The 18,502-nt window shown below is 45.7% G+C and overlaps 1 protein-coding gene across 3 annotated transcripts in view; it reads right to left on the bottom strand.

Annotated features, from left to right (window-relative positions):
• pdlim7 (PDZ and LIM domain 7) overlaps window positions 1–18,502 on the bottom strand; it is a 29,983-nt gene that overhangs the window by 5,571 nt on the left and 5,910 nt on the right. For 2 of the 3 annotated variants that reach the window (XM_079745434.1, XM_079745435.1), the window contains exons 3-7: window positions 15,082–15,233; window positions 10,714–10,741; window positions 9,347–9,543; window positions 1,847–1,899; window positions 1,090–1,333 (exon numbers count right to left, since the gene is read on the bottom strand). In XM_079745434.1, the coding sequence (XP_079601560.1) occupies window positions 1,090–1,333; window positions 1,847–1,899; window positions 9,347–9,543; window positions 10,714–10,741; window positions 15,082–15,233 (674 nt within the window). Of the gene's footprint in view, window positions 1–1,089; window positions 1,334–1,846; window positions 1,900–5,511; window positions 5,549–6,164; window positions 6,320–9,346; window positions 9,544–10,713; window positions 10,742–15,081; window positions 15,234–18,502 lie in introns of all 3 variants that reach the window. The other variant, XM_079745436.1, reaches the window with a different exon arrangement.

Raw genomic sequence — 18,502 nt, 5'->3', positions numbered from 1 at the left:
CACACGCACCCACAAACCCACACACACACACACACACACTTTCCTTTGTCAAAAGGTAGATGTTGTAGAACAATCGGATTCCCCTCCTGGGATTAACAATGGTTTATTTTATCTTAACTTTAAACACTGATTGCTCCCTTTGGAGTTGCCTTTCACCAGGAGCATGTAAATCAAATTGACTAGACTTGTTAACAATAATACGTGTCAGAAAGACTTTCTGGTCCCGTTAGGAGCACAATAAAGCGATTTATAGTGAAAGATTCACTGGGTGGATTGAATTGTGGACTGGTGTGTTTTATAAGTAAATAGCTGCAGTAGAAAAGTAGAAAGAAAATAAAAGCATATACCGTTTACCCATAACAATCTAATAATGTCCCAGAATACACCACCACACAGACTAAAGCGGGTTTCGAGACATGAGGGAAGTGTCCTTTTTTTGGATCCATTCTGCAACCCCAACACACACACACACACACACACACACACACACGCACCTCATTTGTTTAAATTAGTCTCCTCAATTCAGAGCCCATCTGCCCCGTTTTGCCTCCACACATTTCCTCCTGTTGTTAAAGTCTCTTCTTATTTACTTATTTATCGTTAGCTGACGTTTGCAAACTGTGCTGCGGGGTCACCTTGAGTGTGTGGAAAAGCACCCCCAAATAAAACGTTATTATTATTATTATTATTATTATTATTATTATTATTATTATGAGTATGCTTAAGTTCCGACTATCCTCACAAAGCTCCCGGGAGTAAAACCCTCATACAACGCAGTTTTACACTGCCATGCCGGTACAGTTGTGGCTTGGCACACCCTGCAGTCTTGCCCATGTAAATCTGAGTGGGTATATCCCCCCTTCACCAAGGAGCCTGCTTTCTTGGTCCATTGGAGTAGGCGGGACTACTACTGAAACCCACAATATGTGTAGGGTCTGAGAGGGTAAATTGGTGTGCGAAATCAAGCCGGTATATTACCTCTATCAGTAAACGTGCGGACCATGCCGGGAAAAACGCGGGTATAAGACAGGAAAATCTGGCTGTGTAAAAAATGACTACAGAGTCCAACGTGGATGGGGAGGGTCCAACCTGATGATTTTGTCACAGGCCCCGCACACGGGGGTCCGGCCGCTGTCCTCGGGGGCGCTCTGGGCCGCCTGCAGGATGGAGCTGCGGTTCTCCATGGGGGTGGGCTGCACGGGCTGCCGGTGCTGCGTCAGCACCGTGGACGTCTTGTCCGGCCGGTAGCGGTCGGCGAAGCCCGGGTCGGTGACCCAGGGGGGCCGGCAGGACGGGCCGGAACTGTCGGGGGGGGGCGCCTGGCTCATAGATCCTGGGGGCCCAATAGAGAGAGAGAGGGAAATGCTGTCAACTACCGGAGCCGATCGATCAGGAGGAAGAGGGCACTTGGGGGGGGTGGGGGGGGGGCTTTGACCGTTACTCATTCAGACAGAATGGGGGGAAACGTTTTTAAGGGGGTTTTATTGGGCTAACGTAGACAGAAGTTATAGATGTGCACTTTGTTGCAGAGTCTTTTCATGCACAGCTTTTGGCGGTTCATTTAATACGGGCGCACTAGCTAATAGTGTTCTGCTTTTGTTGATTAAGCAGCTCATTTACATTTAAAACAGATACACTGCAGGTCTTGACGCACACAGATATATGCTTCACTATGCGATACGGAGAGGTTTCTTTAGGAGAGTTCTTCCAACTTCATGGTTATGAAATGTCCCGGTCTATTACTGTGAATACTAATGATTTACTGGCTTGCACTTGATGCACTGGCTTGTACTGTCATCATACTTGGGCGGTGATTCACGGGCCTCAAAGACAACAACACACTCACCAGCAGGTTTATCTGGTGCCTGGGTCTTGGCAGTGGACTGGGTTGGCTCAACACTGTGGGAAAACACAGACGTTTCAGTGAACACATAGTAAAACATGCCCGTTAGCAATGTCACAGCCATACCATAGCCTCAACAATATCCCAGGTGTGGGATGTACAATCATTAGAACAAGTGGTGTACCGCAGGTCTCTAATTATTGACTTGTTTTCCCTTTCTTTGTGTAGTGCTGTTTGTTGGGGAAAAATGCCATGGCTGTATTGTCTCATTATGAGCCAGCTAGGTGATTGAAGAAGCGTTTGTCTGAGGGATAAGAAATGAATAATGTAATCCTCTGCAATCAATGTGTAATAGCTCTAGCTGTGTATCCTGAAAATGTTTTAATAGTTTTTGTTTTGTTTCCTTCTCAAAACTCGTTAACTACTGCTCTAAAGATAGAAACTTTCATTAAAAGTATTGACTGGAATCATTCAGTCTCCCACCCCAGCCCGAGAGAAAAGAATTTGCTTGTGAAAACCTTTTGATTGCACTATTCTGCTACTGTAAGTAAAGTTCTTTTATAAAAATTATAAATAGAACTTCTGTTAAAAATGTAGAAAAAATAAATAAAAGAAAGTGTTACGCCCACAGCAAGCATCCCTGAACTAAACTCTAGCTATCTCCTTTCAATTACGGGGAAATCAAAAGACCTCATACTGGGAGGCAAACACAATGAGCTCCAGAGATCTCATCTTTGGGGGCGAACAAAAAACCCAACAGAGCCTTGGAGGCCTATGATGTTTACACCATTCAAAGAGTCATCAATGTTTTAATAATAGAGGGAAATGAAATCATTTTTCCGAGAGAAAGATTAAAAGGGGGAAAAAAAAGTGGTGTTAAATAAATGATCATTACTAACGCCATAGCCTTGCTCTGCAGCGGTGGAACGGCTCTTTTGAGGCCTGTTTACCAATTAAATCTAATCAAATGCAATATTTATCCTGATTGGCAGAAATATTATATTTTCTTACCCTGAGCAAAGTCCTTGGAAGTTACCCGGTTGGAGGTCATAAAATCCTTCAGCCTGTCCTTCAGGACAGCTGCTTTGATGTTCACCACTAGAGCCAAACATAGCTCTGAAAATACCCTCTGTTTAACTTGGCTGTTTACCTCTCCCACCTTTAATGTGGTTGACAACTTTGTTACCGTTCATATGGCGATTCACCCTTCAGCTGTACAAGACGCCATAGTCTAAACACATTGTGTTTACACAACTTGTTCACATTTGTTTTGTAATTTACGGCTTAGTTCTAAAACACTAAACCCTCCCTAGTCCCAACGTTTGTTCCATATGTGAATGGAATGATTCAGTCAAACTACAGTCCAACAACTACTCAAAATGTTACTTATTAAAGACTCCCTCCTCCATGGTTCAACTCCCTGTTGAAAAAGTGACTTCTACTCCCTCCCAGGGGCGTAGGAATGAGTTTAACATTGGGGGGGACACATATCGGAAACCTGACAGATCTCAGGATCAGGTTTGAACAGAAATATGTCATAAATTAACTACACTGAAAAAATTCACAAATATATTTTATTCTACTAAAAAGATACATTTGTAAATGTAAAGGAAAACACATTTTGAATGGCAGTAATAAACTGATAAATATCGAATCAATTCTTTAATTGCACGCTCAATCATCCAGTTTTTTAGAATAAGAAGCGGTGACAAGACGCTGTGTTGCGCTTTCAAAATAAAATAAAATATTTTTCTCCCCCCGGTATAATTTTTAGGTGGGACAAATGCGCCTGTCTCCAATATTGGAGGGGACACATCCCCTCCGTCCCCCCCGGTTCCTACGCCCTTGCTCCCTCCTTCTTCGTCCAACTCCCTGGTCCGTATGTGACTTATGAAAGACTTGTCCTTCTGTAGCGTAAAATCCCCTTCAAAACCTGTCTTATGAAAGACTTTCCTTCTTTAGTGTAACATACTGTTCAAAACATGACTTATGAAAGACTTTCTCGCCTACAGTCAGAAATAGAAAATAAAAAGTGGGAAAAAGAAAAAGAAAAGAGGAAGACCAGAAAGCAGAGGGTGTTTTTTTCTTTCAGAGTTTTATATTTGTTTGATGACAGCAGAAAAATAAAACAAAAGTACAGACTGATCTTGTCGTTCTCTCTCAGTGCTTACAGACGCCTACGTCAGGATGAGGGGCTCAGAAATGGAAAACAGTGCAAAATGAAGAACTCAGAATAACACCTAACACAGAGCTAGAGATAGAGAGCAGGAGATAAGAGGGAAGGGGGTGCGAGAGAGCTAGACAGCAGCAGGATCACTAAAGGAGGAAGAGAGAGAGAGGAGGCTTACAGATGAAAGTCAGGCCCTGAACGAGGTAATCCAAGAGGAATAACAGGAGCAAAAAACGGTGCTTCCTGGAGTCGAGACCCTCTCCTCCACTCCCTCATCACAAGCGCTTTGAGTAGCAAAAGGCACGACAAGGAGAAACAGGGCTACAAACACAAGGTGCACCACAAAGTGTTCACAACACTCACACCACATCAAACTTCAGAGACGGATTTCCGTTACTTGGGCTCAGTATGCCAGTTCCCATTTTTGTTGGGCTTTGACACATAAGCTGCATAATATATATTTCTATTTTCTGAATTATTTTCTATTCCCCCCATCCTCTCTCACTTGCATTATTCCTCCTTTTTTCTATCACTTTTCTATCCCCCCTCCCACCTTTTTTAGTTTATATTATATTTTGTTGAGGGGACATTTCTCCCACCGCCTCTCCCACGGAGGGGGCCGGCTATCGCTGTTGTCGTTGTCGTCGTCGTCGTGGTGATTCTGGTCATTGAGACGCTGTGGCGACTGCTGTGTGGCGGATGCTTTTCTAGAAGGCTCCGGAGCTCCGCCTCCCATCACAGCGACGCCTCGCAGCGGGAGACGCTCAGGACTTGATATTGAGAGCGCGAGCGGACCTCTCGTGGTGCCAGTCCCTCAGACGGGCGTAGCGGGGGCTCTGAATCTCCGTGAGGAACTTTTCCCTAACCGCCGCGACGCACCGTGACGTAAACAAGGAACAGACGTGGGTCGGGGTAGGGGGGAGGGGTTGGAGGGGGGGGCAGAGAGTCAGAGACAGAATAATTACGGGAGGTTAAATATAACAAAGAGGTGAGGAGGAGAGCGAGCGAACATTCTGTTAAAGTCGCACATGGTAACAAAAGTGACGGCGGGGCAAGGAGTCAAACGGACAGCAAAAGCAGGTCCAACAAGAAGCTTATAGAAGAAGATAATGAGTTGAAAACAAGTGATAGGTTAAAACTATATGTTAATATATATCTTTATCTGAGGGAACAAAGGAGCCATCCGTGACATTAGGTAGCCAGTGGCCGTTACCGGAGACTATAAATAATGCAAACACGACAACACCTTCATGCGTCGTTTTCAAACCCAATCCTGAATGACAGGATCTGCTAATTAATGAAGGAGCCCTTGGGATCTGGGTAGGAATTAGTATTCTCCACCGGCGCTCAACACAAGCATTAGGACCTCAACACAACCACAGGCTCGGGGCGCAGGGGGATGGGGTGGGGTATGAGTGCAAAAAGTTGCTGGTGTTAAACTCACACACACACACACACACAAACACACACACACACACACACACAGGTTGGGCTTTACCTGGCCCTCTTCATGTTTTCATCATCTGGGTCCTGCACTACGAGAACCAGGAGAGAGATGCATCAGAATGCCTCACTCACAAGCACACACATGTGTTTTTGACACACCCCGACACACATACCTGCATGATGAAAAATCAATGACAGGACAACCTGTCCTAGACTGGTAAAGCTATGCAGGTTTTGATTCCCCATTTCTGACACCGGGGTTGTTAAGTCAATCAAAGTCGATCAAAGCCGAGTTAGAATAAAATAAAACCGTAAATAAGCTGTCTTAAGAAACAACTTCTGTTGCTCCCGTTGGTAGAGAGATCCGATCAACTAAGGTATTTATAAAACCTTCATGACACAGTATCCGTCAGTGTCCAGCTCTTCAAAGGACCTTTTTTCCCTCCTATCCAGATCTCTCTCTCTCTATCACCAGGCCTCAATCCCTTACTTATTGTCTATGTCCATCTGTCCATCCTCCTAAATGACCTCCTGTCTCTCTTCCCTCTCTCTCGCTCTGTGTCTCAGTCCCGCTCTCTCTCACTCTATCGCCAGGCCTCAATCCCTTACTTATTGTCTATGTCCATCTGTCCGTCCTCCTAAAGAACCCCCTGTGTCTCAGTCTCTCTCTCCCTCTCTCTCGCCAGACCTCAGGCCCTGACTTACTGAAGTCGGTTCCTGTGAGCTGGGCGAGGATGCGGAAGGAACGGGACTGGGTGGTGCCGGTGCGGGGGTGCCAGTCCTGGGTGTCCTGAATCAGCCTCTTCTTGCTGCGGTCGTTGGGGATGAAGCAGGGCAGGTTCTCAGCCCTCAGGCCGTGCCTGAACACACATCAGGTCGTCAGCGGTAACCACGCCGCCACCACAACAACAACAACAACAACAACTGACCAGACGAGGCCCTTCTGGGGGTCCCTGAGGAACAGCCCCCCCCCCCATGCACACTAACCAATCAGGTGATGGTTAATGGCAACAGGGAAACCGAACGCATCATGGAACTGTTAGCGCGCTCATCAAGCTACAAGCTAATGGATGCTAATTAGGATTTCTCCAGGGACGCTGTCTGACGCACACCAGTAGGCATTCATCGTGAGTGATTGTACGGTTCACTTTCATTTAAATTAATGACAAGACAAGCCCTCGGTGCAGTAACACCTGCACTCATGTCTGAGGTAACAACATAGAGTTAGCATGTATTTGTAAACAGTGTAATAATTACAGTAATCAAAACCGCTCGTAGCAGACAAAACATGACTGGTTAGCGGTGATTCAGCGGTGCCTTGCTTCGTTCTGTTCCAACGTTTTTTTATCCTGCCCATATCAGTTTGGCACCGAAATCCATATCAGTCCGTTGAGCCAAGGGCATCTCATCAATTCGGCCCCACGGCCCCTAGGATGGTCTTTACATAATGTAGAAAACAGCAAAGCCGGCCTCCATGCCGAAGTCTCTTACTTGGACATAGGATAGATGTCATCATAGTAAGTAGCCTCGACCCTATGGGGACAGACCACAGATCAGGGTTTGAGGTTGGGTCGTCAGATGGTGCAGCAAAAAACAAACTAAGTACTAGAAGGCCTTTTTTTACGTTTAGAAACAGAAACTCATGGAATATTCCGGTTCTTATGTACAGTATGACTGCTGTGGTTGACACGAAAGCCTATAGGCTAATTGGGATCAGGCAGAAAGCAGCCGCACAGGTGCAACTCAAGGATGGAAGTTGTATGAAAGGGAATAACAATTTGACAGGCACACAAGAACTCATTATTCTGCCGTCAGACGTAGGAACAAAAATAGTGTTTTACTGACTTGTCGGGAGCCTCCATCTGCAGAGTTAAAAGAAACAGAAAGAAAGTGGGGGGAAACAAGGGAAGAAGAATGAGGGTCAGAGTTCAGTGTTTTGCGAAAAACAGAACGTGTCAAAATATGACAGCAGTTGCGCACAATAGAAGAAGAAGAATAAGAAGAAGTAGAAGAAGAAGAAGAAGAAGAAGAAAAGGCTTTTTGTGGGGAGGGGGGATGCAGGGCAACATGCACACGAAGGTGACGGAGCAGACAAGGCTGTTATTGTCGACCGGGCGGCATAATGGAACACATTGTGTCGGCGTCAAACAGCCTTCTGCGCTCCTTTAGCTTGTCACTCAGACGCACATGGCCCGGGCTCGGTTCAGAACCTCCAGGAACTCCTCCTAATGCCTGTCCGACACGTCCTGTGCCCCCCCGAGTTATGTGAACAGACGTGACATTTGCCATGGAAACCCTCAACAGGGTTCACTGTTGTCCAAGCACTTCAAATATTGCCAATCGGGGCTTTAATACACAGTCAATAATGGTAAATGTCACCGTGTGCATCTTGATACTAGCTATAGGGCTTCACAGAAAACATGGCATTGAATCTAGCTCAGGACTAACCGTCCATCACATCCAGTCTGTGTATGTTCCCTGAATGGTTTGCAAATGGTCTGAGGCCGGGGGGAAGTCACGTTTAGGGCCCTTTTTTGTTTCATTTCAGTAGGGTTTTTTTTGGAGGCAGGAATGAGCTCGGCGAAACAGTGGAACGTCACACATCTGTTTGAGGTCTCCAAGTAAGGCAGTAAAAAGTAATACAGCACCACCACAGTAAGAACGCCATGAGAACTCAGCAGATTTTATGGGAGGCTTCTCCGAGGCTAAATACAGCAACAGACATTTGGCCAGCGCCACGAGCCAGATCACTAACAACTCCCCGACAACTGAGGCCACATTGACCCCCCCAACCAAAGGTACAATATGACCATTTCATGTCACACTGTTTGCCTAACGCATACGCTTTTTGATCCATTCTAAAAAGCCTCATAAAAGAATCCTGAATAGCCCCCATTCTGTGGTGATTCTGTGAGAAACAATTGTTTTAAAGAGGAGTTTGAATTGCCACGTAATCACTTCTGATGAGTCACGTTGCAGGACCTATAAGGTACAACATTAACACTGCATTATGGCTTCATTCCTATTCCAGTCTTCAAATATAGCGAACATTAGCGGGGGAAATTACAAAACCAAAGCCTCATATACCCCAAAGAGTCTTCAAAGCATTGCGCTTTCCCTTTAACAACACTATGCGTTACGATAACAGCATTTTTGGAATCTGCATTTTTGTTCATATTGGATGTTAGATATTTAACCATTAGCCAGTTCCAGATTGGTCGAGAGTCATTTGTTTTTTCCACCGTACGCATAATAAAATCCTAATTAAAGTAATCATAAATCATCACACGTAAGTGTCCTTTGTGCGTATTCCAAAACTTCTTTCGTCCCACAAAATTACAGTTGGAGCAAATATCTCTGGTATAATAAGTGCAACTATATGCAAAAAGAAGAAGTGTCTGACACTTGGTGGGTGTTTTGTATCATTGCTGGCTTTGTTTTGAATAAACCACCTACTCCTTGGAAAGATAGGAATTGCTTTCATATCTGGTATGCTCTGCTGTGAGGCTGCTCATTAAAGATGATAATCAGCTTGTTCTCTGTGATTGATTTAAATAGTTGGCAGAGATAATGGCAATAAACTCCTTTTGTAATTACCTGTGCCGTCATCTTGGCTACGTCTCGCTCTGCGTGTTGCTTAGTGCTCAATGTATACACAACCTCCCCTGTAGCTGGGGAGGAATAATGTATTAACTCACTAACTACCTAACTAACAGTTTTAAACACAAGCTTCCCTTTGAGATGTTATCACCATTTATATTCTTCATTATTTTTCCCCCTTTTATAATATAAAATGTGATGTAATACGAATGAGTGAAATGCAATAGGGAAAAAGAAGAAAACACAGGGCCCATGTCTGCTTCCAAAGCCAGCTGTTATCCACCTACCCATTGCGCGGCTGCTGTACACTGCCCAGACCATGCGAGTGCTGAGCGTTTAGCTTAGGGGAGTAGGCCACAGGCTTAATAACAGGGCCCGAGTTGCCACTAGCACCCCCTGCTGCAAATGGTCTCGCCATCTTGTTAATGGCGGTGCTGGGGGCAAAGGAGTATTTTGGCTGAACCGAGGCACGGGCAATTGAACCCTGTATGGGTGGGAACACAAACAAGGCAACAACAAAAAAAACAACAGCACATCACGACGTGCGATTAGAATTTATCTTCAAAAAAAACACGCAAAACATACACGCAGAGACCAACACAGACTCAAAAACACACACTCACAGAATAGTTAATTCCTTTTTACTGATCCTTTTTGGCTGTTGCACAATCCAAGACTTCACGTCAGGGACCATAATGATTTTTCATTCAGCAAATGAATGCTGCTTGCCGCAAGACTGTGCTTTGTCATAGCAAGCCGACGTTTGTCTTTGCATGGAGGAGTGCCTAAGAAGTGTGAAGACACACACACAGCATTGTCTGACAAATATTTGTTTTGGCAGTCGCCCAGGAATGGGCCAGAATAATCTGCCTGTGCCGAAATACTTCAGCACGAGACGTTTTGGGGTGATACATTTAAAAGATGAATGACAGTCAGCGTAATGAGATTTCATGCTGAGTGTTAAGCGTTTAAGGCGCAGAGAGAGAGAGAGAGGTGCCTGCTACCCATATGGAATTCTTCCACCTTGTGGACAGCTTGGGTTGCAGCTCATTTGCTGAAGAAATATAGTCTTGTGACCAAACGCTTAATCACACTGCAGGGGCCAGAATGACATGAGTGTGGTCCGTTTCCAGGGCAGGTCCGATCCCATCCCCAAACTGTTTACTGATGTGTCAGATAATAGTGACTTACTTCTGCCCCTTAAATTAAAATACTTCAGACGTGATGTCAGGGATTGTGCAAGGCATCACTTGATGTGGCACTCCAGCATGGCATTTATATATCATTCACATCCACAAAGCAATCCCCTTTCGCCCGGCCGGCCCAGGAGATGCTTTGATGATGCATGGAACACACGACTCCCAGAGGACCTTGGGAGGTGATTGAATCAGTATGAGTTCAATCACAAGACGACATAACATATTGTTGAGGATGTCCAAAAGCAGAGCTTAAGTGCTGGTGAGGAACGGAAGACTTTCAAATTGCATCATCCGTCAAAATAGTTGGGCAGAAGACCCTGGGGAGAGAGGGGTCTCTTCCCGGAGCAGGCTACATTGGACGGGCTAATTCATTTGGACTCCAACCACGCTGATCACTTCACTGGAGCATGCCAGGGCGCGTTCGGACACCAGGGGTGAACACACACACATCTTACCTTCTGCTCGCCGCCGGCGTTGAAAGCCCTGGAAGAGAAGCGGAGAAAACGATAATTAGAGCAGAGAATTGCACCGGTCTGATATTTAATTGAACTCTGATTTAACGGCCCCAATCATAGGTGCTGTCGTGAACACAGCTGCCCCCTTTTTTGGGGGGTTTGAATCAGCATAAAAAGGAAAGGCTGTTCGGGGCTCAGTATGTCATGAAACTCCCGGGCTAAATCCATATTGCATTATATTGCAACTCAGTGAGGCGTGACTAAATTAAACAGCTAAAGGGAAATGAATACAATGTGCATTGCTTCTACAGTCGGCGTTATACGTGCACACTTTTTGTAAAACACGTCCTGACTCGTCAGACCTACAAAGGTCCTGGTGAGGTAAAGTTTCTTGAACGCCAACACAGAAATTTGGTTTGTCAACTAACTGGCCACTGACCAAAACCAAGCCATTTCATCATTGACGGGAAATAATTGTTAGGTTACTTTCTTGTTTGAACTGTTTTAGTGGTTTAGTGCAAACCGTGACAGCAGTGTCGAAATACAGTCACACTGAATCTAATCACATTCACAATCAGCACATTAAATAGCTATTAAAACAAGCCTCTTTTTTTCCCCCTCTCTCTCTCTCTCGATGAATCGCATGAATATTTATCAGGTGGGAACTGCCAACTTGTTCGTTTGTATGAAGGGGAACAGCAGTGCTTTGCATCTGAGTACAATTTGCCCTTAAAATGTGTTGTGTCACCAGTGTATAATTTGTCTTCAGTTGGAAATTACGTTGGTTCTGAGGAGGTAATGCAAACACCAAATCATCTTAATCAATCTCGGGGCTTTTTTCAAATCCAATGGGCCCTGAACTACCTAAGCCTAATGAAAAACAGATTCATTCATCAAGCAAATTGCAACAATGCTGTAAACCTCTACTACCCCCCCCCCACCCACCCACCCACCCGCTCATTAGAATAATATTAACATAGCATTACCAGTAAGCATTGAGCCTTACTGTACGTAATGTCTGTCACCCGCTGCTGTCACAAGCCTCTAGACCGCAGTGCGACGTGACAGGCCTGCTGTCGAAACAGTCATGAGACCCCATTGTGTCGGGTGGCCACATGGGAAGACACACACTCGCACACGCACACAGAGAAACAGCGGACAGGCAAACACATCGGACTGTGTTTCCTGTAACTGTTAGGCTAAATGTAACCCGTTGCATCAGCCGTCCCTAATAGAGCATTGTTGAAGACAGGATGACAACACAAGCCAGCAGGGCCTTACAGATAGGGGGAAGACAGTTACACAAATGGGGAGAGAAGTGCAAGCAAATGCAGCGGCATAGAATATGTGTATGACAGACCCATTAGAAACCGATGACAAGTTGAGCCAGTGTGACATTCCTCCCCTTCGTTAACTGAACTTGATTGTCGTTGCTTGGAAACCCATTTTGACAAGTCAGGCCCAGGGGGAAGAGAATGCAAAGCATGGGTTTTTATGCAGCATGAAATGGGAGAAAGAGAAAAAAGGGTTGAGATAGCGGTGTGTGGCATCATATTTCTTATGGGGGAATTGCATCAAAATGAATAAGATGAGGGAATCCATTTCTGGGAATATAGTAGCGTTGGATAATGGGCCGGAGTCCCCGCCTCCCGGGCCGTAACCTAACACTCAAAGTATCTTGAGGTTGTTTCCCACACCTTTAAAGAATCACTTACTCTTACTTTCCCTGCATGGGCTCCGCCTGAGTGTTTGCCGTCAGGGAGATATTTTACTCAGAAACCCCAGGGACCCACAGGCCCCCACTCATACTACATGTTAGAAAAGGTCACTGGCAGAGGAACACTTGAAATATGGGCTAACTCGGTCCCCTGGGATGAGAAAATGATTGAGAATGGGAGCTCTGATATTAATTGTGCGCCCACACTTTCCATTTTGGGCAGACGAAGATTAAGTGAAATAAGGCGAGTGGCCAGGGTGGAACAAACGCGCCGGAAAAAGTCCCTCTCGCGCCAATTTCTCTCGCGCCGCGTCAAGAAAACATTAGAGCAGACATTAGGAAAAAAATGCTGATGCGAGTGTGTTTGCAAAAAGTGATAATATATAATGGTGTTCAACTCCTATGATACATAAGAGTTACCAGAGAAAAGAGGATGAAACTTCAGTTAAGACCTATACACTTATCTTCAATATTGCCACTTGAAAAAAAGAGAAATGTGACGAAACACAGAGTTGGCAAGAATCATGTATGGTGTCTCCCAAAGATACTGGTGTCACGCTGGCTCATGCAGCTCAGGTCAGTGCGAACACAAACACTCGGCCAAATAAGGAGAGAACCAGACGAGCGATGGAGAACGGCTCGCTGTGACATGGAATCGATTCAGATTAGCCAATAAGCTTCCCATTTGTTATTTCTAAAGCCTCTTTTGGTCAGGAGATATCCTAATAGAGATGGACTTCTGCAAATGGATGTCTAGCGAGTCGTTTTGTTGATTTAGGGATCGCAGGTGACTTGAAGTGCATGGGTTTTTGTGCAGGTCAAGGTTTACAAGGCAAGTACCCAAGTTTCTGCTACATTCGAGACAATCCCTTATGGCGCATCCCATGTCCATCTCATTGTCCAATTAAATGGTCCAACAAAACATTTATATCACATGTATTACATGTCTGCACCAAACAGTCTTCCTAATAGATTGTGGTGCAATGGAAGCGTTTATCTATCGAGTTAGTTTGTTTCAGTCGCTTCTAAAGAACGGTGTCGTTCACCTAACCCCAGAGATATCCAGCCAAAGGCAGCAGGGGCTACATATCAAGATAAATCTGATATAGGGGCCTATGACAGAGGTATTATATCTGACACGCACACAATAACCAACCGGTGAGCCCCGGTCAACCTGTGACTTCATCCTGTCTACGGTGTTGTCTGAGAGGGTCTACCGCGATGCCTCAAATCTGTCCTGCTCTGGTTTTATTATCTGCCCTCCAGACTTTCAGTCAGGTTTCCTATTTTGTCGGGAAAACACTCGTATTCGTTTAGCCCTTGTTGTGAAAAGGAAATAAATAAACAAACCAACAGAAAGAAATATGATGCCAGATTTCTGAAACCCGGGCCTGTTTTTATTCTAACTCCACTATCGGGGGGTAGTAGTCTTTGATCCCGAAAGTCCCGAAGAACCTTATGCCAGGCAGACGTATTAAAAAGAGAGTCTGTCGACAGTGAGCACATTGGTCCTCCCTTGAAGGGAAAGGGACCTGCTGTGTGTTTTCACTTTCAGTCCTAGCCTTGACAAGCCCTGGGCCTCTTTAAGCATAACAAATATCTGCAATTTACCGCTTGAAAGCACCACGGTGAGTCTCAAGGGCCTCACCTTTGCATTTTGTCCAAGAGTAAATACCGTTTCGTTTTTCTATCAAATTCTGCTTCATATCGAGTGCCAAGGCATCTCTTGAGGGGGAGGGGAGGGGTTGGGGGGGCTCTTTGTTATAATTAAGCTCTAGGTAGGGAAAAAAAAATATTTGGCTCATTCTTCAGAGAGATACTTCAGTGAGAAATTCCTGGCAGGAGTTATGTGAGTAGGTACAGCACAGACGAGGGACAACTTATCCAAAACTGATTAAAATAAAACTTGTGGAAAATTACATTTTCCTTGCTTCAATTTTTGCTACAAAGTGCTTTTAATCTCCCAGAGAGATTTCCCTCCAATTACATTATGAGGTGGATTCAACATAGGGCAACGTTGCCTATGTAAGAAATTATTCAAAAGGAAATTTGGCCGGCTGCAATGTTTACTAATCGGATGTTTAGAAATGCATCTCCCAAATTGGAAATCAGTTGGAGAGTACTTTTGTTTGGTTCTGGGATACATGTTTTACTCCTACCCTATCTCTCCAATGCAGGAAGAATAGAACCGGTCCAAATCATGGTGATTTTATGATGAAATATGCCGGATAAAATGGCAATACTGTGGCAATTTATACACCTTAGTTAAGAGGTTAGTCTCAGTGGAAGCACACGGGCGCGTGTGCGTAAGCATGTATGTAAGCCAGTATTTGGGTGCTGGCATGTATGTTTGCCAGTGTGTGGGTGCTAGCATGTATGTAAGCAAGTGTGTGGTTGCTGGCATATATGTAAGCCAGGGCGTATTAACCCAAAATCATGCAGTTCTTTATTAACATCCTAGCATGTCTTTGTTTTTTTACAGTTACTAATATAACCCCTAATTTAAGAAGACACCGGTCGTAAAATCCAATGTTATTGCCGGTTCCACCCCCCCCTTCCTAGATCTCAATTTTCTTTTTTACCTCAAACCGAAGGGGTTCACGGACACTTGTGTGCTACCGACTTATCTCCTCTGGGCCAGAGCTTCCTACCTGCTGAGGCTGAGGCTGAGCGAGTCTGTGGCCGCGCGGATCTGGTTCTGAGCCTCCACATGAGTCATGTCCTCCGCGTTGATCTCACCGATGGACACCACCCAGTCTCCGACCCCTACCCCTGCCTGGGCAGCCTTCCCTCCTGGGGTCAACTGGAGAAACACACACAAACACACCAGCGGTTATTTTGATCCGATCACATCAGCTCAGATGCTTCAGCTGTCGTCAGGTGGGGACGTCACTGATACAAAGCACTTCTTCTACACATGCACAACAAATTAATGTTCAATTATGAAGCTGATTTTATTAAGGATTTGCCCACCCACAGACACACACACACACACACACACACACACACAAACGGAACAAGACATCCCATCAAAGCTGTGGCCCCAGATTTAGCATACAAGTGTCAAGCCTGGGTCATTGTTGTGATCAGGCGTATCCGATCACTATCGCATTGACAAGAAAAATTGAACCTAGGCTATAGACGGAAATCAGAAACAGCAGCAGACAAAACAAGTCTAGAAAATAGACCAAGAAACGTGAGCGCAGATAATGTCAAGAGACACACGATTACACAAAGCTCAAGGGACGCACGTTAGTTTGGACGCCACGAAATCACAAATAGACAGACACTATTTTCCTATTTTATGTTTTCAGATTAGCCTGTATTGACAGAGGGGAAGACAGACAGAGACAAAAGTCCATCCTCCGGAACCCCTTTTCACAGCACTATGCACAAATTAATTAAAAACAAGTCTCATGGTCATTTGTGTTTGTTGCAAACACTCTTGTAATTAGTTTGGGGAGTTGTGCTCTGCTCTACGGAGGGAACTTCCTGAGACATTGGACTGCTTACAGACCAAATTAAGTTATCTCACGCACATGACCTCACCACTCCTCAGGCCCCTGATTTAATACAGATGTGACCTTGAGTTCACAGTGAGCTCATGAAAACGAATGAGGCAATTTTGCGATGTCTTAGTAACGTCGACACGGTTTACTGGCAGAGAACCTGAGTCAACGCAGCCAGACGTCCGAGTCACCGGCTCCTTTGACTCATAAAGGGATGACACCTGTATTGACGGGTCACGTGTTCCAAATACGCTGGCGGTACAAAGGTTGTCTCTGCCCTTACCACTAACCGGAAAGACACCGCACAGCTTTGATAGGAGAGACTTAAATGCAAGTCTGGGGGGGGGGTTGGTGGTAGGGGGTGTTGTGTCCCTTTAAGCCCTTAATATAAGGAGAGTGCAGACGCCAAAACATGTTTAGTAAGGGCTTAGTCAGCCTGTCCCCGAGGCTTAACGAAACTCAAGACTTGTGTCAAAGTCTCAGATAACTGGGAGTACAAAGTATTGCACATCAGATAAGGGGGAGTGAGCGCAACGAAAAAAAAACGAAACTATCGGGATTACTCTCTGATGTCATGGATCCCTGCTCGCGTTAGCTCATCAAACAGGGCGGCCGACTCGGCAGCTTCAATCAATAGACGTCTGCCATGTTCAGCTAAGCTATCACACATGGCGCTTTGATTCCGCGGTGGTGAAGCACAAGTGTCGCTAATGCAATCTGGAAACTGAATGTGAGGTTGGGGGGGAGGTGGGGGTTGAGGAAAAGATGGCAACTTTTTTTCCAGGTGATTTTCGTTTTTTGGCCTTTTTGGCCCACTTGAAAATATATACACAAAAATACAAATAAAAACTGATTGTAAGTACCAAAAAGTACCAAAAAACAGGGTAAATTACATCTGCATTTAATGGCTTGGAGTCGTCATTATTTGGCCGATGTTCTGTCGACGGCTCGATTTCCTTCGCCTTCTGAGTCGCAATCACTGGAAGCAATTATGTGGTCGAGAACATCGTTTCTCCGTTTCAAGAAACACTTCAAAGTGTTGCTCAATACGTTGAGACTAAAGCAACGAGTGAAGGAAGGAAACTAGAGGATAGACTCTGTCCTGTAGACCTGCTGTTGTCAGCAAGGCCTCACTGCCAACAAGGTTCTTCAGGACCTGAAAGGGGGCATCGAGGTGCAACACAACAAAGAGAGAGGTGCAGGAAGTCACCTGAGCTGACGGGCATGTCCACTAAAGTACTATTGACTTCCAAAAAAGTAAAAGTGGGGAGAAGCAAGAACGGGGAAGCTATCCGCTACCCTGTTGCTGTGTGTGTCTATATGTGTGTATAGATGTGTATGTGTGTGTGTGTGTGTGTGTGTGTGTGTGTGTGTGCTTTTAGGTATAAGCATGTATATTTTCATGCGTGTGTGTGTGGCGCTAATAGGTATAAGCCTGTGTATTGTCAGGTGTGTACGTGTGTGGTCTCATGTATTTGCATGATGATTTTCATGTGTGTGTGTGTGTGTGTGTGTGTGTGTGTGTGTGTGTGTGTGTGTGTGTGTGTGTGTGTGTGTGTGTGTGTGTGTGTGTGTGTGTGTGTGTGTGTGTGTGTGTGTGTGTGTGTGTGTGTGTGTGCAACGCGTGCGCGCCGGGGTAGCTGACGGACGCAGGCACCTGTGCTGCTCGCTCAGGCCCGGTGCAGCTGCTCTCTCTCTTCACGAGGCGGCAGCAGTAAAGTTGCTGTGCTCAGAGCTTTGCCCGGGTGGGAGGGGTCTGCGGGCAGGACGAGGGGCATACTAGACACCCTATACCTGCCCCCCCCCCCCCCCCTTTCCCTCCGCCTCCCCGAATCCTCCTCGGGTCAGTCAACACGCCGAAGGACAGTGTGGAAAACAAGCCCTGTCCATGCAGCACATTGCGTCAATACCTCCGATCGAGTAGGGGGGGGTGGGGGGGACTCACACGGCAGGCCTGTGGTGCGGCCACCTATTCACAAACGATGGCTTTTTAATAGGACCCATTCGTCTCCAGCCACGGACAAACTCGCAGCAGCTGCATTATACATCACGCGTACATACATCATCATAAATGATTCAGGGCAAATATGACTGTTGATCATTCGCGGGGATATCTCGAGACACGTTTTATGGCACGACATCATTTATAGGACCAGAGCTATCCATAATTGAGGAGTTAGGCCTAATAGCTGGTGGCCCGCGTCTCTCTCTCCGAGCACACTCGGACAAGCGGGCGACGTTGACAGAGATATTTTCGTGGGCTATAAAATTTCAAAGACATGGCCACCGGTTTTCCGAGACGCAATATTTTGGAATTCATCCATCAGGCGAGTCCCTTCACTGCGGGAGGGAGGTGGGGGGGTGCTTTAGATACGCTCTGTCTCGCCATCCCACGCGATTAAGTTAGACTTTCTTTCTCCGTTGGTTAAACAAATACTGCTGGAGTTCATTGAAAGGGAGAAGGAGGGTTGGGGGGGGGGGGGTTGTGAATGTTAGGAGCCATCCAACTCCCTGGCAGCTCCAGCTTTTTATTCCTTCCCCAGCTATTTGGGGGCCCAACGAG

Source organism: Pollachius pollachius, assembly GCF_949987615.1.
Source record: "Pollachius pollachius genome assembly, chromosome: 10".
Lineage (NCBI taxonomy): Eukaryota > Metazoa > Chordata > Actinopteri > Gadiformes > Gadidae > Pollachius > Pollachius pollachius.
Note: the sequence above shows the minus strand (reverse complement) of the source record. Positions and strands in the feature narration are given on the sequence as shown.